The 24,408-nt window shown below is 44.3% G+C and overlaps 2 protein-coding genes across 5 annotated transcripts in view; both read right to left on the reverse strand.

Annotated features, from left to right (window-relative positions):
• The window catches only part of LOC113006342 (uncharacterized), a 38,551-nt gene extending 30,669 nt beyond the window's left edge, over positions 1–7,882 (reverse strand). For all 4 annotated transcript variants that reach the window (XM_080301514.1, XM_080301508.1, XM_080301504.1 and 1 more), the window contains exons 1-6: positions 7,750–7,882; positions 5,617–5,675; positions 4,768–4,923; positions 1,667–1,801; positions 1,362–1,475; positions 9–164 (exon numbers count right to left, since the gene is read on the reverse strand). In XM_080301514.1, coding sequence (XP_080157640.1) covers positions 9–164; positions 1,362–1,475; positions 1,667–1,801; positions 4,768–4,923; positions 5,617–5,661 — 606 coding nt within the window. In that variant the 5' untranslated portion in view covers positions 5,662–5,675; positions 7,750–7,882. The remainder of the gene's footprint in view (positions 1–8; positions 165–1,361; positions 1,476–1,666; positions 1,802–4,767; positions 4,924–5,616; positions 5,676–7,749) is intronic.
• Positions 7,883–18,016: 10,134 nt separating this feature from the next.
• guca1g (guanylate cyclase activator 1g) lies at positions 18,017–24,389 on the reverse strand. Its single transcript, XM_026194556.2, has 4 exons — positions 21,809–24,389; positions 21,577–21,726; positions 20,720–20,816; positions 18,017–19,472 (listed from the first exon to the last, which is right to left on the reverse strand). Exons 1-4 carry the CDS (start codon positions 22,001–22,003, stop codon positions 19,342–19,344), a joined length of 573 nt encoding a protein of 190 aa, XP_026050341.1. The 5' UTR covers positions 22,004–24,389; the 3' UTR covers positions 18,017–19,341.
• Positions 24,390–24,408: the final 19 nt, after the last annotated feature.

The raw sequence follows: 24,408 nt of genomic DNA on the forward strand, positions 1-24,408 counted from the left end.
TTTATGACCTTCTGTGGTGGTGCAGGTGTGATGGGCTGATCTCCAGCCAGCGCTGTTTGCAGGTGGACAATGTAGGCCTCTTTTTCTGCCAGTTTCTTGTCCTTCTCTGTCAGCATAGCGTCCATTTCTTCACCACGCTGCCGCTGAGACTCCAACTCCTTCATCTACACAAAGTATTGGTCAGAAAAATTAGATTTCAAAGTGTAAGCGTACACCTAGGGCTGTTCGATATAACGATATATATTGGATGACGATATAAAAACGTCTGTCGTTTGATTTTACGCTATCGTTTGTTTCGTGGTGTCGCAAAATAAACTGTTTACGGTAATATTTCTTCATGGTTCTGATGTCACTGTAGTAAAGTTCTCTTTCTCTTATATTTAATATCACCACACTACGGACGGACAAGCGTTTGTTTTTATGCGTTGTCGTTAGCAACAGCGACGGTAAAACCTTCGCGTGTCCACTTGTTTATGTTCCACATAAACCTTTCAGAATAAAGCTCAAGATCCTGTTGAGACTTAAACTGAATCACGTGAAAGAGCAGATTATTTACGGATGAGAAGTAAACAAAGAGCCGCCAGGTGCTAAAAAATAAACCTTAGACTCAAACATTAGAACGGGCTTTTCCCCGCAGCACGCCGTGTAATAAATACTCACAAAGAAAACGGCGCCGTTACAACTTATATCTAAAAATGTATTGTTTCATGCATCGGTTAAAACACTGGACTCCAGCTACATGACGCGCAGCTGGAAACACTTCACGCAAGTCGAGATTCACAGAATTGACAGAAAATGTTACATTTCTGTGATTTATATCGTTATCGGACGATAGAATTCTTATATCGGGAGATGAGGTTTTAGTCATATCGCACAGCCCTACGTACACCTCAGGATATGTCACAACAGAAAAAGAAATGAATACATCCGTTTGCTCAGTGGCACCATTGTGGGTGCGCATATTCATGGAGAGGATGATTATTCTGTAACTACAAGAAGAAATGAAGAAAAAAATATGGAGCCAGGAAAAGTAGAGTAAACTGGATTCATTTTTCCATAAATGTACTGGATTCATCTCTGTCGATACGAGCTGCGTTTCCTGCGGCCATTTCTTTGTTCTCTGCTGAAATTAGCTGCCGTTGCTGTTCTTCTGTTGTGATTATAATTCAAATTAAGAAAGATAAATGTAATTATAAAAAAATAACTTCAAATAATTAAGTGGACGTGGTGGGGACACAGGGTAAGGCTAGTTAGGCCAAGACTAGCACATATGTGTGTTCCAACAATACTCCAAGTAACATCAGTGGGAAATATCTCATTTCCCTTTATCTGGTAGGCATCAGAATCAAAGTATGCTTTACTTTGCTTTCCAGTTCCACATCTCTTTGTCCAAGCTGCTGTTCTAGTTCATCAACCTTCTTCTTCAGCAGGACAATCTTGCCTCGACTGGCTTGCTCTCCTCCTTCTGATGAACCCTAAACATGAAGAAAGCACTTTAACAACCCCAATGGAAACAGAGCAGAAACATGATTCAAATGGGATCCACATGGCATGACTGTGTCTGAGCTTATAAAGCCAATAGTGCACTGAATCGCTGGAAAACGTTTAGTATTTATTCATTTCTACGTTTAACCCTTCAGTTCTGGATGTGTGTGCACATCTCCACCTTTTTGCCGTGTGTTGGTGTGCTCGGCCCCTGCTGCTTCTTCAGCTCCTCGAGCTGTGCCGTCAGAGACGTCACCTTGGCCTTGTTCTGCAGACGCAGTTTGGACAGTTTGGCTTCACAGGCCTCCTTCTCAGCCTGAAAACACAAAGAAGAACTTTAACTCCAGTTTAGTGCTTCGTTACGTCATCAGACCAGATGGTTTAACTGTAATATTTTAGGACACGTTAATAAAAAGTGAACTTTGGCAGCTTTAGATGTGTGTGTGTGTGTGTGTGTGTGTGTGTGTGTGTGTGTGTGTGTGTGTGTGTGTGTGTGTGTGTGTGTGTGTGTGGAAGCACAGCAAAGGTTTACAATGCAGGAAATGCTTGCACTCTCCTGTAGCGCGGTTGCTAAATCAAACACATTCCTGTCTTTACTGTGGATTGAAAGGCTTGACTGTTTAATATTTAACACAGTTGATGTTTCTCACTGAAAGATCCAAGTCAGAGAGCAGCTTTAAAAACAGTTTTGACCAATTGTGCCTGCCTCAATATTCCATTTCCCAATCTATGTGATGACTCATAGGATTGAATAATTTAAGCACAGTCCTTATAAATCAAGGAACACCATGCAGAGTCCTGCACACTGGAAAAACTTACTCATAGACTTAATCTTTGAAAAATGTATCCATCTGTGTACCCACATCCCCTTTTTTTGCTTGATTTTCTATCAAAAACTGAACAATGTTTACATTTTTAGCTATATCTGCACGCTACTCAAGAACACACTGACAGCCCAGCTGAGGCCACCATTTATAAATAGCACGTGTCAGTCTCTATTTAAAACTAACAATTGTACCTTTAGAGGTGGAATTTGCAAACATTCATTCAGAATTTGCTTCTAATCTGATTCTAATACAGTTACAGTTGAGTGTTTGGACAATGGCAAATTTGCCTCTGTGTGCACAGGGGATTTTTAATCAAACAACCAAGATGAAACTCAAGATTTTCAGCTTCAACTCGAGGTGTTTAACCAAAGTCTTGTATCAACAGTTTAGGATTTACAGACATCTGTTCCCTCATCATTCCACGAGAAAGTAAGTAGATAAAAGATATGAAATTGAGTGAACTGAGCACTAAGGTTGAACTTGTATTGTAAAGATTCAATAAGAGAAAGCAAAAACTAAATCGATAAACTGGTACATTCAGCCAATCCATCAAAGCCCAGACATGTCCACTAGCCTATCCAGAGGAACACAGACTTTTTCAGGCCGGCTGAGAATCTCTCCACTGTGTACGGGGTTGACCTGAGGGCCTCCTCCAAGTAGAACATGTACAAAACACCTCACCCAGAAAGCATCAGGTCAGATGCCCAAACCACCTCTCAATATAGAGGAATAGCAGCTCTACGCTTCACACTTACCTTGCAGCAGCAGATTTGAGCAGGCACCTGTCTGCCCAGCCTTCTTCAGAATGATGTCAAAGTTCTGCTGGAGGTGGGAATTAAACTTCATGTGGACCCAGGCCACTGCAACATGCTCCCAGCTAGGGCTGGGCCATATCATACCGTTCACGGTAATACCGGTATAACGTTGGGCAACGATAAGAAAATGAAATACCGCGATAGAATATGGGTAAAACGCACATGCCTTTGTTTACACATGGTGGAAAGAGCATGGCGGCGACGGAGAATGAGAAGGGTGAAAGTGGAACTGCTTTAGCTTTCATCCGTCAGATACACAACAAAGCACTATTTTTGGTAGCGCATGCTAGCGGGCCGTCGTTATTACCGTGTTGTATGGAAAATACGGCGCACTTAAAATCATCCTTTGATTTTTCTGAAAGTCGACAGAGCCCCTTATAATCCCGTGGGCCTTATGTATGAACTCTGGTTGTGTTTACTGACCTCGAAACGGTTTTATGTGCACGGCGCTCGAAAATCTGTCAAATGTTTTAGTGCGACTTTGCTGAGCTACGAAGCCGCAGCGCTCGATGGATTGTTGGAGCATTATGCTATCGTAGGCGTAGACGTACTGCACCTCAACATGATATCACCGTATTGTGTGTGTATAACCTCTTTTTAAGTTTTGTGGATATTATACATGGTTATGCTGAGGATATGTCGGCCAGTTTCCACTGGAAATGCTTTTTGGTTAAACTGTCAGCGAGGAATTTGCACTGTTACATTTTTATATAACTTTAATGGACATAAAAAAACAGCTGCTTGTTTAAGTGAAAATACATTGATGTTTTTTTTTGCACTAATAAAGTTGTGGAGTCATAAAGTATTTTGTCTAGCGTCAGTTATATCGTTTTCAAATGTATATCGTGATAAATATTTTTGGTCATATCGCCCTGCTCTACTCCCAGTACACCCTCACTATGTGTTTGGGTGTGTCTAGCCTTTTCAGCACCTTCTGCCAAATCACCCCCAGGTGGTGAACAGGCGACAGTTCAGCTCCTCTCTTCACCCAACTGTCTAACAGTGTAATTCGGTGCATAAGCATAAAGGACAGTCAGGATCCGTTCTCTGACCTGAATACGTAAGGAAATGACTCTCTCGTCCGAAAGACTGTTTCCAAGCCATGTGCTGGGGAGACCCCAACTATATCTAGCTGGTATTGCTAAACCTCACGCACAAGTTCAAGGGGGTTAGGCTATATTCATCCAGGCACCACAGGCTGAGGCCTGCCTAACAGGTTGGGAACCCAGTAACTCGGTCTTGGGCAGAGTGAATCCAACTATTAAAAGCAATCCTTGCATTAAAAATTTTATAAGATTGTCCAATTACTTTTAAACCTGTGAAATGGAGGATGTATGTATGTGTATAAAAATAACTAAATAGCTATAACTGCTACAGTAATGCAATACTTTTGTTAAACCCTTGAATCATATATTGATGGTTTAATTTAAATTCCACTCTGATGATGTTAGGCAAAATTTCAAGAAATATATAATTATCAAAATACTAATGGACCTGACTGTATGATAACAAAAGCTAGCACATGTTTTTCATGGTTTAATCAGAGAAATATGATCCCAGTTTGGCACAACTGGACAACACTGTCCTACCAGATGCACAGCCCTTTATTGGACTAATATTGTAGAAGAAATTGTCCCCACCTTCAGCTGGTCATCTTTGGAGCAAAGAGCTGCATCTTTTTCACGAATCATCTCCTTCAGCTGAGTGACAAGCTGCTCAGTCTGGGTCAGCCTCTCTGCCATTTCTTCCACAGGAATCTCTCCGCCACCAGCATGGCTGGGTGGAGAGCCCGAGCCCTGAGAAGAGACGGACGAGGTGGTGAGTCAGTGAAAGGAACACTGATAATGTTGCAGTGAGTGCCCTCATGTTTATTTGCAACACAAAATGCTGCTTTGTTTAGAAACTGTGTAGAGTATGCAGAGACTGAACATATATATGAGTGAGAAGTATTAGAATGATAATGCAGTAATAGTACTGTAATATTATAATAGAGTGCAGAAAATGTACAATATGATTTGCAAATTGACACTGATTACATCAGTTAGTCAGAACTAATCCGAATGTCAACATATGAGCTATAAAGCAAAGAGGATCCAGATGTGAGGAGCTTTAAGCTTTAACAGTGACTCCGCGCCCTCACAGGCAGCCAAGTCAAAGCCAGCAGTCCCACTGCATAGCTTACACCAGGTTTCCTTTCAGCTAATTTAATGCCTTTTATATAATAATGACACCACGTGAAATGACATGAAATGATTCATCACAGTGTGAAAAATGCTGTCAGGTACATAGAAAGGTTACTCTGTAGCAGCTGTGGTTTTGAAAAGGTGATGGAGGCAAAATCTGGAAACAGTCCAGTGTGCCAGTGTGCCAAAGTCTAGCACTTTAAGGGCTTAATGCTTGTGTAATCTTTCAGAATATAGTTTGTTATCGGTGATAATCAGTGATTACTGAGCCTTCGAGGAATGGGAAACGAGCACATGTGTACTTACTCCAGAGCCGGGCTCTCCCTCTTCACCAGAAAACCATTTAAGCATGGTTACTCTTGGACCTGAAACATCAACACAAAAAGTAAATATTCACGGAGTAACAATGTGTCCTCTTTCAGTTCTCTTCAGTGTGTTACAAGAAGAAAATCTGCATGTATTATTCATCACATCTTACGGCACACACCTCTACATCCCATCCCATCTTTTTTCACTGCTATGGTGAATATTCATATTCAACAATTTGCTCAGTGTAAGTACAAATACTCCCAAGAGGCAGTTTTGTTTTGGTTTTTTATCTTGGTTCTGTATAACGGCAATGAACAGATATTTGTACCATGGTCACCTCGGGCACACCGCTCTGATGGTGAGCCTAAAAGCCCCACCCACCTGCTGTTCAAACTTCTGTTTACAAAGAGTAGAAGAAGAAGGGGTGAATGGGAAGGAGCAGTATATCTTGTTTCAGATAGGATAAAATGAGGGCCTGCATTAAGGCTCAGCAGAAGCTAAATAATGCTTAGATGGAACTGTGAATCATCCAAAGCAATATGCTGGGCTAATTATCTCATTTCTTTCATATCAGCAAGGATTTTGGCATCCAACAACTCTCAAAACAAAACAGTCTAATGAGGATAAAACCATTTCTTTGCATTCACTCGTCACCTCTCTTACAGTGGTGCACTTTTGCCTCTTCAGACTCACTTTTGTTTAGTTCAGGATGAGCCAGGGTGACTCAAAGTCAGCCTTTGTTCAGGAAGGACTACGTGGAAGAAGTACAAGTCATAAGATTTCACTAAGTAAACCTTCAGAAGAACTATTAAAGCCTTGTGGTGATGCAAGTGAGTCAGCTGCTGCCTAGGGTGTGGAGATGGTTGCCCTTATGAAACGGGCTTTATGTCAGAAACGCCATTTAATCTGAGCCTAAAGTTCCCTAAAAAAATGTTTATAATTGACAACAAAAGCCTATAATAATGTAAATGAATTAGAAGGTCAGCGGTCACAGCATTACAGGCAACACAAGACTGTGCTCGCAATGTCCGCTCTTAAAATATTTACTAGCACTCTAGAATATCAGATTGACTGAGGAGTGCAGGAAGGTTTTCAGGTCACCTGAGCTAACAGGATAAAGCTATGCCAAGTCAGACAAGGGGCTGTTTGGATGGTGACCAAGGATAGATTTAAATATAACTGTAAAGACTTTCTAACTTTCCAAAAGGCCATCAGCTGATTTGGAGCAACAAAAGGCATGTCCTTCCTTAAACCCAGACCGACAGGTGTTGATCTTCCACTCAAACCACTGCAAGACTAAATGTAGGCTTAAACTGACCACGACTCGAGGCCCTGTGCTTCACATAGGGCACCAACAGGGTGCATGATCAGCCAAATTCATTCAGCTCGCTGAACCGTCCAACCCACGTGACGCAAGGTGGAAATATCAGGTCAAACTGGTTTTCCGATTCATGCCACAGTGTAGCTTTTCATGAATTTCAGGACTTTTTTAGGTTTCTGCGAATTATACCTACAAACACAAGTTTCAAGCAACAATGAGCCACAAGCAAGAAGAACAACTGAAGTCTGCATGAAGTCTATAACGCAGAATCATTCCCGGTCAGACTGGGAATGTGTGGTATTTTATCCTTAAATCCTCCTAGTGTGCCTAATATATGGAAATTAGGAGCACGGTTTAAGCTACTGCAGGCAAACATTGTTGAAACACAAGCTCGCGTTTATATGGTAATTATACACACACTAAATTCATAATAGAATCGCCATGTTACAGGAGGAAAAATAAGAAATGTAGCGTCTCTAACGTTTGCTCGACATTAGCCGAGCTTGAGTTAGCAACCGGGATCAGCAATTCTTACAACTGACCGTCCCGTACCACAAGTCATCCGACCTCATAACGCTTCGCACTTCGTTCAGCAGCAGGTCTTTAGGGGCTGCCCCGTGCAGGTCGGTCGGGTTTTTTTTTTTTAAATGACCAGTTATAGCTAACGCTAATCCAACCAGCTAACTTAATCTTGTCAGCTATGCAGCTACATGCTAACATAGTTAGCTCTGAATTTCATCTTGGCCGCACGAGAAATTCGCTATGTCATGCGTCTTATACCCGGTAAAACATTACTTTCAACAGCTCACCGGGTTCACAAAGTCATGAAGAATCCACTTCAAAGATCGCCACGTTAAACAAATCCTGCAATATTACATTTTTATTCTTCTTGACGACTAAAGTGAAACGGGACAGATTGCTCACGTTTGTCAATAGACAATTGGGATGACAATGCGCATGCGCATTTCTGTTATCTTTGCGGGAGTCCGGAGGGTACCCATCTGTGTATAATTATTAACGAGTTACACATTGCATATAAAAATAATGTATTTGTCCACAATAAAGGAGTTAAGTCTTCCATTAGCTAAACATTTAAATTTAAACACTGGAATAGGCATGCTGTACTCTCCAATCCTTATCAAAGAGAAACCAGCGACCAAGAGAATAATCGTCATACCATTTCCGCTTTCGTTTAAACGGCCCTTTGCTGAACCCTAATTTTGTTGGCAAACAGTGTGTCACCACAATAGTTTTATCAAGCACCACTTTCAATCTGATATTTCTTTTTTTCTCCTTTTTTAAACGATAAAAACTAAAATGACTCTTTGCTTTCTCTAAGTATTTCAACAGATTTCTTTCTGTATTTCAAGAAATCAAAACAACAAAATTCAAATTGTCATCACCTTGCCTTTCTCCCCCCAACCGCTCAACCTTGGTATTCACGTGGTTTGGAGAAAAAGCAAGAGAGGTAAGGTTAGGGTGGTTTGGTGCAGAGGAGTAATAGTGGACATACTGGACAAAGGATGGCGCAACTAGTTAAGAAGAAATAAGGAAGACCAAAGAGAAGATTCATGGATATAGCAAAGAAGGACATGCAGAGGTTTGGTATGACAAAAGAGGAGGGACAGGATATGTTGGCAGGATATCCACTATGGCAACCCTTAAAGGGAGCGTGTTGTTAATAATCATTTTTTGGTTTTTTGCGACTAACAGTAAGAACAATACGTTTACATTACATATAAACATACATATAATGTAGGCAGTATGCTGTAACGTATCCAATGCTACATACAACTGGCTATTTTAAAAATGACCACAGAGGTGTGCAACCTTTTTAATCTGCTTAACTCTGCATTTATCAGTAAAACTCTTTTGGCTATTAACCATTGGTTACAAATTGAGTACAAACACCCACATGTACACAGCGTAGATGTGTACATGTGTACAAACTGCTGACCTGAGTGAGTAACTAGTACAGTATGAAAAACGAAGAAAATGCAACATGATGTAAAAAAAAAATAATATATATATATATATATATATATATATATATATATATATATATATATATATATATAGAACTATTAAAGCCTTGTGGCCACCAAGTACCTGCAGAGGGTCAGGCAAGTCCTGAGGAGTCAGCTGAATGGTAAGAACAAGATCCGGGCCATCAACACGTACGCCCTGCCCGCGATCAGGTACCCTGCTGGGGTAATAGGCTGGCCAAAGGAGGAGATAGAAGCCACTGACATAAAGACAAGAAAGCTCCTTACCAAGCATGGAGGGTTTCAACCCAAGTCCAGCACCCTGAGGCTGTACGCTAAGCGGAAGGAAGGGGGCCGGGGACTGGTGAGTGTCAGCACCACAGTCCAGGATGAGACAAGGAACATCCAAGAATACATTGGGAAGATGGCCCCAACTGACCGAGTGCTCAGTGAATACCTCAGGCAGCAGAAACCCAAGAAAGAGGAGGGAGACGAGGAACCATCATGGAAGGACAGGCCCCTGCACGGTATGTACCACCGGCAGATAGAGGAGGTGGCTGATATCCAGAAATCCTACCAGTGGCTGGACAAAGCTGGACTGAAAGACAGCACAGAGGCACTAATCATGGCAGCACAAGAACAAGCTCTGAGTACAAGATCCATAGAGGTGTAACAGAGTTAATAATACATATGAAAAACATGCACTTACCTGTTCTTAATTATCATTTTAAGTGTGAATTTTATTTTTTTTTTTTAAATTGTATTTTATTTTGAAAACCCAGAAACCGGATCTCACCCTAACGTTTAGAAGCTGCTAAGGCTTCCGCTCCTCACAGCGCGCGCTTGCACTGTGAGGGAGCTACAATTGCCGGTACCACCAGAAGACACCTGTTGAATGTGTTTTATGTCTTCTGCAGAAGTAAACTGTGAAAAGCCAACCCTTCTGAGCGTCTGTGATTCTTGAAGAGCTGGAAGTGTTACACTGGTGCCGTGACCATTCGGATCTTCAGATCAGCTTGATGCTCATCGCCGTGGCTGCTGTTCTGCTCCCCTGCTGTTCACAAGTTGAATGTGGGTTGTTGTAACCAAGTGAGTTTAGACAAAAGAAAAACCCAAACAAGCGAAACCCCCCCCCCCCCCCCCCCAAAAAAAAAAAAAAAAACAAACAAAAAGGTGAGGGGTGTGACTGAAATAAGACAAGGGTGAAAGTGTCTGTGTTTTGATATACAACGTGTGGTTATACACTCAAATTATTTGGACATTATTATTATAATTTTTTTTTTTTTCCCTCGTTCTGCTACTGTTATACTGTTATTTTTCTTATTTTTATCTCTGGGTTTGTTTGTTTTTCTCTCCCTAACGGAGTGCACATGCAGTTATTATCTTAAGTGTGTGATTTGACGATGGATAAATTTGTCACTCCAGTACTACCTAAGGGTAGAGGTGCCGGACTAGTTCATGCAGTTGACGCCAGTAATGTCACACAGTTTGGTCCTGTGAGCAGTGACACTGGGCTAGGCCAAAGCCCGAGTTTTATTCCCATCGGTAGGGGTGTGGGTGATATGCCCCAGGTTTCCACTCCAATTAGAGACAGTGATACTGTACACAGTTTTACTGACATGGTTGAGCAAATAGGAGCCCAGATTGGTGAATCCATTGTTACTAAACTGTTGTCAGCTGGCGTTGTGAACCTGATTGGTGACTCTAAGACTCAAACTGAGCAATGTAACAGTACCGCTCGAGATGTACCACATGTAACTGTCCATGTTAAGCCCAATAGGGAGCTTCAAATTTTTAGGGGTGATGGCACAGACAGATGTTCTGTTCAGGACTGGATTGACATGGCAACAACCTACCTGTGGAAGCAAGAGGTCCCCATTCATGGCCAGGCTGACGAAATTATTAGCCACTTAATGGGGAAGGCCAGAGATGTGGTCAGAGTGGCTCTTCGTAGTGACCCAGGTCTTGATGTCAAACAGAAACCTGATCTGGTCTTTGGTGTCCTTCGCCATTACTTCAGTGATTCTTCATCGTGCCTCCCTCTTGCTGACTTTTATGCAACGCTCCCTACCAGGGGTGAAAACCCGGTAGATTATTGGATAAGACTGAACAAGGCTGCTGAACTAGCCATAGAGGGGCTACGCAGACAGGGGCAGACAGCGACCCCTTTAACTCATGAAGTAGCATGTATGTTTGTGAAACATTGTCCTGACCCCGAGTTGTCTTATGTCTTCAAGTGCAAGCCTGTCCATGAGTGGACTGCTCGAGACGTACAACAAAGGATTGATGATTATCAAAGGGAGGTGAGTGCTAATGGTAGAGCCAGCGGCGCTGCACAGTTGAAGGGCTATAATTCTACGATCACCACCGTACACCCGAACGCCTCACCTGCAGCTGCTGTGCCGGAGGGACGCTCCCGAAGCTTCTCGCCCCCATCCTCAGGTTTTCAGGGGTTAGTGGACTCGTTCCCCTCCACCACTGCAACACGAGATCCCCTCGTCGGAAGTCTGAGTTTCTCCCCTTCGACCGCGGTGAGTCAAAATCTTCAACAGTCAGAGGAAAGGCTCATGGGTCAGATGGTGGATATGTTTCAGGCCATGATGGAGAGAATGCAGCACCACAACACTCAGACACCAAGGAGAGGGGCGTTTAATCAGTTCTCGCGAAATAGACGGAGGAGGGAGGATGCCTGCAAAGTCTGCAGTGATCCAAGACATACCACAGTATCACACTGCCTATCTGACAAACTGTGCTTTTCATGCTTTGCTCCTGGCCATGTTCGGTTGTCTTGCCCGGCTAGTACGTCTACCCAGGTCCAGCCGGAGGGAAACTAACCGACCTGTATTCGGTGGGAGGCAGTGCAGGTCTTACAGGAAGCTCCCAAACTGCTGATACCTGTGATGCGGAGTCAGTGTATGAGGAGGCAAGACAAAAATGCAAAGATTCTGAAGTTATCTTCCAAAACGTTCACAAAGTCGGCAATAGTGACAGTCTTTTCTACACTCCCGTCACTTTCGGTGGGCTTTTGAAAATGGGTGGTATGCTGGACAGTGGATCCATGGCCTGCAGCATGAATGAAGCAGCCGAGGTGACTCTGCGTGAGTCTGGACTGATATCTGATCAAGATGTTATCAAAGTGGATGTGACCCTTGTTGGGTGTGGAGGACTACGTGTGAAGCCTAAGTATGCCCTCAATGTGGAGATGGAGGTGTATGGCTGCAGAATGATAGTTCCCATCCTGGTGGTTCAAGGGCAGCTTGATGACCTGATACTGGGGACGAACGTCATTAAGCACATATTACACCAGTCTAAACGTTGTGAGCCCTACTGGAACACGGTCTTCAGTAATTGCTCTAAGACCAACCTTGAGACTGAAAACTTTCTGTCTATGCTTTCTGGTTTGACCCCATGGAAAGATTCGGACGTCCCGGACAAAGTGGGCACGGTTAGGTGTAACTCAGCTGTGTCCCTTGAACCGGGTCGCGAATATCTGGTATGGGGAAAACTACCAAAGAACATCAATGTCTCCCCTGGCAGTACAGTGATGACAGAGCCCTCGTCATCCCGCTCAGCACCCAGAGGGATTTTGGTTGCTAGATTGGTTACTCCCTTGTGGGGTGATAGATGGGTCCCATTGAAACTGATCAATATGTCTGAGCAGCCTGTACATCTGCGACGTAACGCCAAACTAGCAGATGTGTACTCCTGTGTGGCGCTCGAGGACTTTGATGCTTCAGCGCTCCAGGAGACAACTCTGGCTAGCAGCCATCAGTCGGCCATGTCGCCACAAGTCACGCCCACCTCCATGACGGAGAAACTCAAACTTGTTGGGCTTGGTGATGTTGACATAGAGTCCTGTGAGACATCGGGACAGTGTAAAGAGAGGATGGCTGACCTGGTTTTGCAGTACGAGGATGTCTTTTCCCGCCATCATCTCGACTGTGGGGAAGCCAAAAACTTTGTGCATCGCATCCGCCTCTCAGATAACAGACCTTTCAGACTTCCCTACAGGCGTGTGCCCCCAAGCCAGTACCAGAAGCTGAGACAAGTGTTGACTGAGATGGAGGAGAGGGATATCATCAGGAAATCGACCAGTGAGTATGCATCACCATTGGTGCTCGTGTGGAAGAAGAATGGCGATCTACGCATTTGCAACGATTTCCGGTGGCTCAACAAGAGAACCCTGAAGGATGCCCATCCTCTTCCACATCAAGCAGATTGTCTGGCTGCTTTGGGGGGAAACAGCCTGTTCAGTACCATGGACTTGACATCTGGCTTCTACAACATGACGCTGCATGAAGATGATAGGAAATATTCTGCCTTCACCACGCCCATGGGTCTATATGAGTATAATCGGCTGCCGCAGGGTCTGTGCAACAGCCCTGCAAGCTTCATGCGCATGATGACCAGCATCTTTGGTGACCAGAATTATTTGAGCCTGTTGTGTTACCTGGACGATCTCCTGGTGTTTGCTCCAGACGAGGACACTGCCTTGCAGCGCCTGGAAATGGTGTTTGAGAGGCTGCGCGGGCATAACTTGAAGCTGGCCCCCAGAAAGTGCTTCTTCCTGAGGAAATCCGTGAAGTTCCTCGGTCACATCATCGATCAAAATGGGGTATCAACAGACCCATCCAAAGTCGAAGTTATCGCAAACATGAGGAGCGTGGACCTCATGGACACTGATGGAGTGACTCCTTCCCAACGAAAGGTCAGATCATTTTTGGGGATGATTAATTACTACCAACACTTTGTCCCCATGTACTCTGCTGTTGCCAGACCTCTGTTTGAGCTCCTGAGAGGTGCTGTGAAGAAGGGCAAGGGAACAACTAAGGTGAGGCGGCCATGCAGGAAGTTGAGTGCTTCGGATTGGACATCCAGAGAAGAGGAGGCTTTTGAGAAGCTCAAGAGCTTGATGTTAAATACAGTCGTTTTGGCTCACCCAGACTTCTCTCGCCCCTTCTTGCTTTCGACAGACGCATCACTGGATGGCATTGGAGCAGTGTTGGCTCAAATCCAGGACGGTGGAACCAAGCCCAGACCGATTGCTTTTGCCAGCAAATCCCTGTCTCAGTCTCAAAGAAACTATCCAGCACACAGGTTGGAGTTTCTGGCGTTAAAGTGGTCGGTCTGCGACAAGTTCAGTCATTGGCTCAAAGGTCACAAGTTCACCGTCTGGACTGATAACAACCCCTTGACCCACATTTTAACCAAGCCAAAGCTGGACTGTTGTGAGCAACGCTGGGTGGCTAAACTTGCAAGCTATGACTTTGACATTAAATATGTCCCAGGCCGTCAGAACATTGTGGCAGATGCCCTGAGCCGATTGCCTTTTGTGAAGGATAATGTAAGTGACAGACTGCTGGCTGAGAGATATGCAGACTTCCTTAATGAGGCAAAAGATGTTTCACATGCATCAATCCAGGGGGCGTTTCGGTGGTCCACCGACTGCAAGGTGAATGGTGGATCCGGTGGTGGAGCTTCCATCATGTCCCAAGGCATGCAGAGTCTGCATCCCTTGGTTCTGGCTGAAGATGCTGTCACAGCTGTTTTGCAGTCACATGTCGAGTGGGATGTCGGCCCAAGAGGGAGAGCAATAGAGGCTTTACATCACCTGCCACAGATGGTGTCCCCCGGTCTGGAGGCCTTACCTGCCCATTCAGAGAGAGAACTTAGGGACGCACAGCTGCAGGATGCAGTGCTTTCCCGCGTCGTCTTCTACGTTGAGAGACACAGGAGACCCTCGAGGAGAGAGCGGGTAGGGGACCTAATCCTTGTTAAAAGATACCTGAGCCACTGGGAGAAGCTGGTCCTCAACAACGGCGTGTTGTACAGAGTTTCCAGAGACCAGATATCAGGTAACAGACGACTGCAGTTCGTGGTTCCTGACTCGTTGAAGGCTGAGGTCCTCCGAGGAATCCATGATGATGCCGGTCACCAGGGCCAGTTCAGGAGTTTAGACCTGGCTAGAAAGAGATTTTTCTGGTTGAACCTTGGGCGTGATGTGAGAGACCATGTACGGGGATGCCAGCGCTGTGTAGTCAGTAAAACTATCGAACCGGAGGGACGTGCTCCTTTGGTCAGCGTGTCCTCGTCCAGACCGTTGGAGTTGGTCTGCATCGACTTTTGGTCGGCTGAGGCCTCACACAACAAGTCCGTCGACGTCTTGGTCATCACAGACCACTTCACTGGCTGGGCGCAGGCCTTCCCATGCAAGGACCAGTCGGCCAAACAGGTTGCAAGGCTTCTCTGGGACAGGTACTTCTGTGTGTTCGGGTTTCCGGAAAGGATACACAGCGACCAGGGTGCTAATTTTGAGAGCCAATTGATAAGTGAGCTCCTCAGAGTCTCTGGTGTGAAGAAGACACACACGACACCTTACCACCCGATGGGGAACGGCAGTGTGGAGCGCTTCAACCGGACTCTGGGTGGAATGATTCGTGCCCTACCACCAGACTCGAAAGTGGACTGGCCACGTCGGCTACAGACTCTGACGTTCATGTACAACTGCACCGCACATGAGACAACTGGATTCGCACCCTTTTACCTAATGTTTGGTCGCACGCCCCGGTTGCCTGTTGACATTCTGTTCCGCTCTGTCCTGAGCGATCCTGCTGTTACCTGTTATGACAGGTATGTGGTTTCCCTCAGGGAAGATGTGAAGGAAGCAATGGTCATTGCACGCACCCGAGCTACGCAGGAGAAGCGTCGTCACTCGCAACTCTATAACAGGAGAGTGAAGGGTTCCAGGATTGAGGTTGGTGACAGAGTCCTGGTTGCTAACAAGAAAGAGAGGGGAAAGAAGAAGGTTGCTGATCGGTGGGAGTCAACGGTCTACACCGTGATCGATGTGAACCATGATACTCACACTTTCAAGATCCGTGATTCTGTTTCCGGACGAGAGAGAGTGGTCCACCGGAATCTGCTGTTGGTGGCGAATTTCCTGCCCCTGGAGGATGATGCTGGAACCTCGGATCACGTCTCCTCTACGTGGGATGTAAACACGGCGCCTGAAGATGATGATGGGGCTGCGTCTGGGGAGGGGGATTTGAATGCCCCTGCTGTGAGCTGTGTTGGTGCTCATGGTAACCGCTCACCCAATGCCATGGGTGGGACAGCTGACCTGGAGGTTATCTCTGAACCTCTGGACCCTGGAGAGAGGACAGTTGCATGGGTGTCGCAGTTGACGGAGTCCAGCCAGTCTCAGGGAGATGTTACTGATGTTTCAAGCGTGGATTCAGTCTTGCCAGCCGCATCGGCCTTGTCTGTTGAAGTGAACTTTGACCAAACCGGTTCTAGCATGGCGTCCCAGGAGGTCAATATTGCTACGAGCTGTGGGGAGGGTGTACAAGTATGCTCTACTACACCTGACGTAGTGGTGGATGTAGTTGCTCCTGCCATTGCTGCTCAGTCCCCAATGGTTGACTATAGCCAAACCGGGAATGGTTCCCAGATCAGAACCAGACTTGGGCGACTTGTCAAACCTGTGAATAGACTGATCCAGACAATGTCAAATCAAGTCGTGGTTCGTGACAGGTTTGACGTGAAGTCAGTTTGTAAGCCCTTGATCCCGTCCTTCTCTAACTAAATGTTCTGTTTATATGCCTACCCGAATGATGGGATTTGTACTTGCTGTTATGTACTCTACATTTTTTTTTCTTTCTGTTGAGCCATGGTACACACCTTGTAAGGGGTTATTAGTAGGGTGTATTTCGGGCACCCTGCTGCCAGTTGCTGGGTTGGGAGTTTGGCGCTGCTCCCACCCCACTTCATCCTTAGGGATACGTTTAGTTGGTGTTTGTGATTTTTGACCTCTGGTTGGTTGGTGCATACTAGTGTGGGTACCTGGGGCTCAAATTTGATAAAATTCAGTGGGGGTGAGTGTAACAGAGTTAATAATACATATGAAAAACATGCACTTACCTGTTCTTAATTATCATTTTAAGTGTGAATTTTATTTTTTTTTTTTAAATTGTATTTTATTTTGAAAACCCAGAAACCGGATCTCACCCTAACGTTTAGAAGCTGCTAAGGCTTCCGCTCCTCACAGCGCGCGCTTGCACTGTGAGGGAGCTACAATTGCCGGTACCACCAGAAGACACCTGTTGAATGTGTTTTATGTCTTCTGCAGAAGTAAACTGTGAAAAGCCAACCCTTCTGAGCGTCTGTGATTCTTGAAGAGCTGGAAGTGTTACAGAGGCTGGGGTCTATCACACCAGGCAAGACCCCAGGTGCAGGCTGTGTAAAGATGCCCCAGAGACAATCCAGCACATAACAGCAGGGTGCAAGATGCTAGCAGGCCAGGCATACATGGAACGCCATAACCAAGTGGCCGGCATAGTGTACAGGAACATCTGTGCCGAGTATAACCTGGAAGTCACGAGGTCAAAATGGGAGATGCCCCCAAGGGTGGTGGAGAATGACCGAGCTAAGATCCTGTGGGACTTCCAGATACAGACGGACAAAATGGTGGTGGCTAACCAACCGGACATAGTGGTGGTAGACAAACAGAAGAAGACGGCCGTAGTGATCGATGTAGCGGTTCCGAATGACAGCAATATCAGGAAGAAGGAACACGAGAAGCTGGAGAAATACCAAGGGCTCAGAGAAGAGCTCGAGAGGATGTGGAGGGTGAAGGTAACGGTGGTCCCCGTGGTAATCGGAGCACTAGGTGCGGTGACTCCCAAGCTAGGCGAGTGGCTCCAGCAGATCCCGGGAACAACATCGGAGATCTCTGTCCAGAAGAGCGCAGTCCTGGGAACAGCTAAGATACTGCGCAGGACCCTCAAGGACCCGAGCTTGAAGGATAAACCGCCCGCAGGGGCGTGCTGGGTGTTGTTTTTTATATATATATATATATATATATAGTTTGATGGCACCAGGTGCAAAATAATCTCCTGTCCTGTCCTATGTCCTCCCACATGTACAGTATGTAGTGTAATTTGTACATAAAGTGACAAATCCACAGATAATTATACCAGTTTTAGTATCTCTCAGCTCCTTGTTTTGGTTAGTTTTTTACCGTATTGCCTGGTTTCATCAGAAAGTTTCTTTTAGTCTCTCTTGCCAAATGATAAAATGGCAGAAATACAACTTGCTGTGAACAAAATATGTTTTATTTTGCTGTAAAAGGGCAAAAGAAGTTGTTGTAATAAGTTTAAATGGATACATTATTACACGTGACAAAGATTCCAAGTGCAACAAAGAAACAAAAGTCATGCTCACATTCAGTGTTACGCTGCCTCCTTTGGCACACTCCTGCATGACATAATACAGTGTTATTGTTATCTGTTATTGTCTTTTCTTTAATAATGTTCTTAGACTTTCTGGCAGCACTCTTAGGTGGGAAAAGTTGCATCTGAACAAACTAGAAGACTTCCAGAATGTCCTTTACATATATGACACTAAAGTGGACAAGTTTAACCATAACATACCTCACCGAAGAAGAAACAGCACAGCAGAAACAGTCTATACCAACTGTCAAGCACACAGTGGTGGAGGGGTGATGATTTGGGCTTGGATCACTTGCAGTCATGGAAAACTCTGTGTTCCAAAGTGTTCTAGTGTCAAATGTGAGGCCATCTATCCAAGAGCTAAAGCTTGGCTAAAACTGGGTCATACAACAGAACACGGATCCAAGCACACCAGCACATAAAGGCTAAAAAAGAAGGTGTCAAAGTTTTGACTCAGCACAGTTAAAATTCAGACCTCAGTCTGAGTGAACTGCTGTGCATAAATTATTTACTTGCAAACCTCAATCAACACTATTGTAAAGAAGTGTTGGTCAAAATCCCTCAACAGAGAATGGATAGATTGATAAATTCACACAGTGAATAATTCCTTGAAGTTATTGCTGTGAAAAGAAGACCCGCCTGTGCCTCAATTTTATTCTGCAACCTAGACATCCACATTACTCACACTCTCACATAACACATACATAGGGCCTTGGGGGTGGGCACATTTTACAGCATCCAGAGGATGGTCGGTGTATTCCAACCCACCTCTGGCGCTGGTGCCCTACCCTCAATTTTAAATGCATATAGACACTGAGGGTTTTTGGGAGGAGCCGTGCTGCTCTCTGATAGGAAGCAGGAACCATGCTCTCCTGTGTTTTAAATGCACTTTAGAACAGCACACAGCAACACTACATATGAGCGGGCGGGAAAAAAAAGAAAAGAAGACCCGCAGGCTAACAATGACTCTATAACTCTACAGAGTCCTATCAGAAATGTCTTTTTCACATGACTGTAAGTATCTTTCATTACATTACTCTGATGATTGAACACTACCAACAGAAGAGGTTCATGTATAATGTCCAAATCAAGAGTATACAGCCTCAGGGAGATGAACGTGGAGACAAAGGCAAACTTTTAAAGCTCAGGTATGTAGATAGCACCACTCTGTCGGCCTCCAAATACATCATGTGGCTGATTCCAGTCTGCCGCAGTTCTGAATGACCCAGCCGGTGGCGTTGACATCAAGCTTCAGTAGGTCCATGACCCATTCGTCCTTCTGAGCTCCCTCCATGAACTCCAACAAGGTTATCTCACCTGTTGGGCACAAAAACACGATCCACACTGTTGACTTTATACCACGGCTTCTATGATGTTTGGGGAAAAGTCACATTTTTGCAGTGTTACACCATTACAGGCAATTTTACATTAAATAATCAAAATGTAACTGAGTTGCAGCTTTAATTCAAGGGGTCTTATTTTATTTATTTATTTTGCATTAAATGTTTAAGAATTACAGCTTTTTCTAGAAACAGTGCCCCAGTTTAAAGGCTCAAAATGAATGGGACAATTGACCGACAACCACTTTCATGACCAGGTACGCTCTGCCTCCTTGCTATTTAATGACAAATGAAGCAGACATGATATCTGAAGTTGAATCAAAAAGTAAAATCTGTATTTTATTTGAATTTATAAGAATGAGTGCACAGCTCAGGAATAAAAACTGAAAGAGGGCAAGGAGAGTGCACGATGGCAGAATTATTTCTAGTTAAGAAGAACAACTTCACAACAACTGCTGAAACAATAAAATGTTCTGACATAAAAACAGATTTTAGTTACTAAAAACAAGCTTATTAAGGGTGGATCCACGTCAGACTCTATTACTGTCTGAGTCACCACCACAGATCCATCAGCGAGCCATGTTCTCTCGTTGCTAATGTTCAGTGTCTGTCACCTACAGTTTGTCCTGTCAGGTTAGAGCTGAATACTCAGATTTCAATATCTAATATAAATTATGGCAGTATAAAGAAATGTACATATTTTTTAATCAGATCTTTATTCTGTCTATGACAGTGACAGAGTGAACAAAGCTCATTTAAAAATCCTTGCTTTATATGGCCCACAATGATGCATTCATATTACACAGTCCACTGCATGAAGATTGAAGCTCTGCTCTTTTTGCCACAGTGAATCCAAGTATCAGAGCTCCAGTGATGACGATATACTCAGAGATGATTAAAGAGGCTCTCAGAAGAAGCTCCAAGACTCCATCACCTCAGAGTTTATGATTAGATTCATATTTTACTACACCTGCTTCCTCCTTAGAAGAGACAACTGGAACATCTAAATACTTAAAACTAAAAGTGGGTAGTTAACGATAAACTCGTATTAGGTTGTGGTGATTTACTATTTTGGATGCATTGAAATGAAAACAGAACATATATGAAGTCAGTATAGGAACAAACTACAGTGACATGAGACCATGAGACATGTTACGTCTCATGTCTAAGATATTCAGAACAATCACAGCATATTCACAACATAGTGCAGTGGTTTACACTCACCATCATTATTCTGGTCAACCAGCTGGAAGATTCGGTCACAGATTTGGGATGGAGTCATGCTTATGTGAGTCTTGTGGAGTTTGATTTTGTAAAGAATCTGCATGAGACACATGAAATGATGATCAAGCACACTCACATTCAATTTAGATCTAATCTCCTAAATATACAGTGTGTTGTCCTCCAATATGCTGACAGGAAAGTTTATTCTGTTCTGACAGGGTCGACTCTGCCAACGTTTTGTTTCTTTGTGATTTGCTAAATATGATGCATAGCTGAAAAAAGATCCAGGTGCAGATAGCATATTGTGTTGTGGTCTGACACACACACACACACACACACACACACACACACACACACACACACACACACACACACACACACACACGCACGCACACAAACACTAAAAAAGGCTAGCTGTATACACACTTGGTCTGTTTGCTCACAAATAAGATTGTTTTAACATCAGTTAACAAACTAATGACTTAGAATTACTAAGATTTGTTATTTCAAGAAGAAAACAATAAAAAGTGTTTAAAGTTTTCTTTTACCATAAATGACCAGCATTTATGTCTCCAAATTTAGAAGCTTCTAGTAAATTACAACAGCAGCCTCCCAGAATGGCCTCATTATGTGTTCATCTAATGTCCCGTGAGGCTGCATTACATGACCCCTGGGCCTAATCTGGTGCACAGGAGTAGTACTTTAAGCTGTCTTGAAAAGATCTGTGTTATGAAACCAGGTAACTTCTCACAGTTAAGACAGATTACACACAGATGATCCTCCTTTTCTACAAATCTTCACTCTTAACATACTGTTCAAAATGAAAAGAAAACTTTGAATCACACAGTTTATCTTACCCTGACAAGCCGTTTCACCTCCGTCCTGTCCAGCCTGCCGTTTCCATCACTGTCATACATCTTGAAGGACCACTTGAGCCGATCTTCAAGATTACCTCGTAAGATCAAGTGAAGTGCTGCCACATACTCGAGGAAATCCAGTGTGTTATCCTGTTTAAAAATAACAAAAAGGTACATTTACAGTGAAGTTGTACATTTATTTTTACAAAGACAAACTGTTCTGTCTTTTTACCTTGTTTGTGTCGAACGAGTTGAATATTGTTTCTATGAAAAGGGACTCCTCTACAGAGCTGCTTGGAACTCCAAAGATCTTCTTGAACTCATGCAGGTGCAGGGCACCGCTCGGACACTCCTTCATGAAAATGACACACAGCTCATGAATCCTTGCCAAGTCCATCTCCTCATTGTGACTTTCTTCTTGTCCCATGGCCTCTGCCAGCTTGAAGGAAAAAACCCCAAGTGTGTTTGTATGGAAGTTCTGCAGAAATGACTGCAAGGCGTCTGCTTGCACAGTCAAACTGAAGAGCTTTGGACTGCTGCTTAGCCTCGCTCTCACTAACCTGACAGGGCGTGGCAGGTTAGTGACACGTTAATCTTTTAATTTGCTAATCTCTTGACTTTTAATCAGCAACATCTTGTTATAACACGTCTGAAAGTTTGGCATTGCATGTCATCAATGTGCCAACAGCAGTGAATACTGTGGTGTCTACTTAATGGTAACTTAGGTGGTTAATTAAACCAGCTCTCTTTGATATTAGCAGCCTGTCTGTCATTAGATATGTGCTGCAGCAGAAAGAAACATGGCACTCAAAGAACTGTAAATAGAAATTCTGTAACAGCAGGGAGATAACTCATGGTGAAGGGGTGGGGTTAAATAAGTGTCACTTCTTCCCACTCCTTTTCCATATGTAACTGAATCTGAACAGGTGAAGTAATGTTCGAATGCCCATCCATCCATCCATCTTCTTCTTGACCACTTCTCTGGGGCCGGGTCGCGGGGGCAGCAGCCTAAGCAGAGAAGCCCAGACCTCCCTCTCCCCAGCCACTTTGTCCAGCTTGTCCAGGGGGAACACCAAGGCGTTCCTAGGCCAGCCAAGAGATATAATCTCTCAAGCATGTCCTGTGCCTCCTCCGGGTGGGACATGCCTGGAATAGCTCACCCAGGAGGCATCCTTATCACATGCCCTGACCACCTCAACTGGCTCCTTTTGATGTGGAGGAGCAGCGGCTCTACTCTGAGCCCCTCCTGGATTGCTAAACTCCTCACCCTATCCCTATCTCTTACCTTACCTTATTGTGGTGGAGGGTTTTCTGTGTCCCAGGGATCCCAGGGGCTATGTTGTCCGGGGGCTTTTGCCCCTTGGTAGGTTCTCCCATGGCAAAGACATTGCTCATGACAAAGAGCGATTCAGAAGACCCCTCTGAGTGAAAGGCTAAGTTCACCCTGCCTGGGATATGGTTACCGGAGCGCCAGCCTGGAGCCAGGCCCAGGGAGGGTGCCCGAGGGCAACAGTCTGGTGGCCGGGCCTAAGTCCATGGGGTCCGGCTGGGCGCAGCCCAAAAAAGGTACATGGGCCCATCCTCCTGTAGGCCCACCACCCGCAGGAGGCGCCATAGGGGTCAGGTGCATTGTGTGCCGAGCGCGGCCAGGAGCGGAGGCCCTGGTGGACTGATCCCCGGCTGCCGAGGCTAGCAATTGGGAAATGTTGAAATGTATTAACTTTATTTTGTGTTGCATTGTTTTCTTCTTTTCGTTGCTAAATGAACTTCTGTATCTTGTTCACGTGTTTTGTAATGTTACATGAAGGCTGTTACCTTGACTGTGACATCTACATGTACATCGATGTCCCCGCTGCACATTATAAATAATACGTTTAAGGCACTTTCAATGATTTCACATATCCAGTTTCCCTGATACATCATGTCTCAAGTCCAGCTGATGCTATAAGACCTATAGATGATGGGTTTCTTTGCGGTGGTTGTGGCAGGAGGTCATCTACTAATAACAATGATGATGGTTCGATCGCTGGCTGCTCCAGTCTGTATGCCACAGTATCCAGAGGTTGGTCGAGTATCCAAAAATTGTACTCAAGTAAGAGTAGCATTACATTAAAATATTAGTCTTCAAAAAAGTTACTCAAATAAGAGTAAAAAAGTACTTGGTGAAAAGACTAATCAAGTAGTGAGTAAAAGGTTATAATGTCCTCTGACAGTATCCTTGGGCAAGATACTGAACACCGACCGGCTGCTGATGTGTTTGTCAGAGTGTGAATGTCATTTAGAGGGCTTAGAAAAAAGTGTTTGCATGACTGTGTGTGAATGAGACATGTTGTATAGAGGACACTGAAGTAGAGCAGCATTATATAAGAATGAGTCCATTTACCATTTCTAGAAATAGTGTTGTTTGCTCCTCACTCCACCAACACAATAATGTGACAATAATGTCCTTTTGAGCACTCAAACAAAAGTTATTGTTCTCCTCTCATGGCTACATCTCAGCAAGACTTACTTCTTGAAGGGCTTTGACGCTACCATGTAGTCAAATGGACTAAAGATGGTGGAACATGATGAGGCTACCCTGAAATATTTATGAAAAGATGACCTCTTTTGTCATTTTTCTCACTTCTACACATTTATGTCAATTTATTATTTACAACCAATGCATGTTTAATACAAATAAACTGGACATGTCAACTCACAGGCCAGTGCCAAAATATTAGGCTTACCTGACAGGCACAGACCTCTCAGTTCAGTTTTGATTTCCCAGGGGAGTGCTTGTCTACACAGACTAAAAGCTTTTGAGTGTCTACGTTCTCTACTGACAAAATAAAC

Source organism: Astatotilapia calliptera, chromosome 1 (assembly GCF_964374335.1).
Source record: "Astatotilapia calliptera chromosome 1, fAstCal68.1, whole genome shotgun sequence".
Lineage (NCBI taxonomy): Eukaryota > Metazoa > Chordata > Actinopteri > Cichliformes > Cichlidae > Astatotilapia > Astatotilapia calliptera.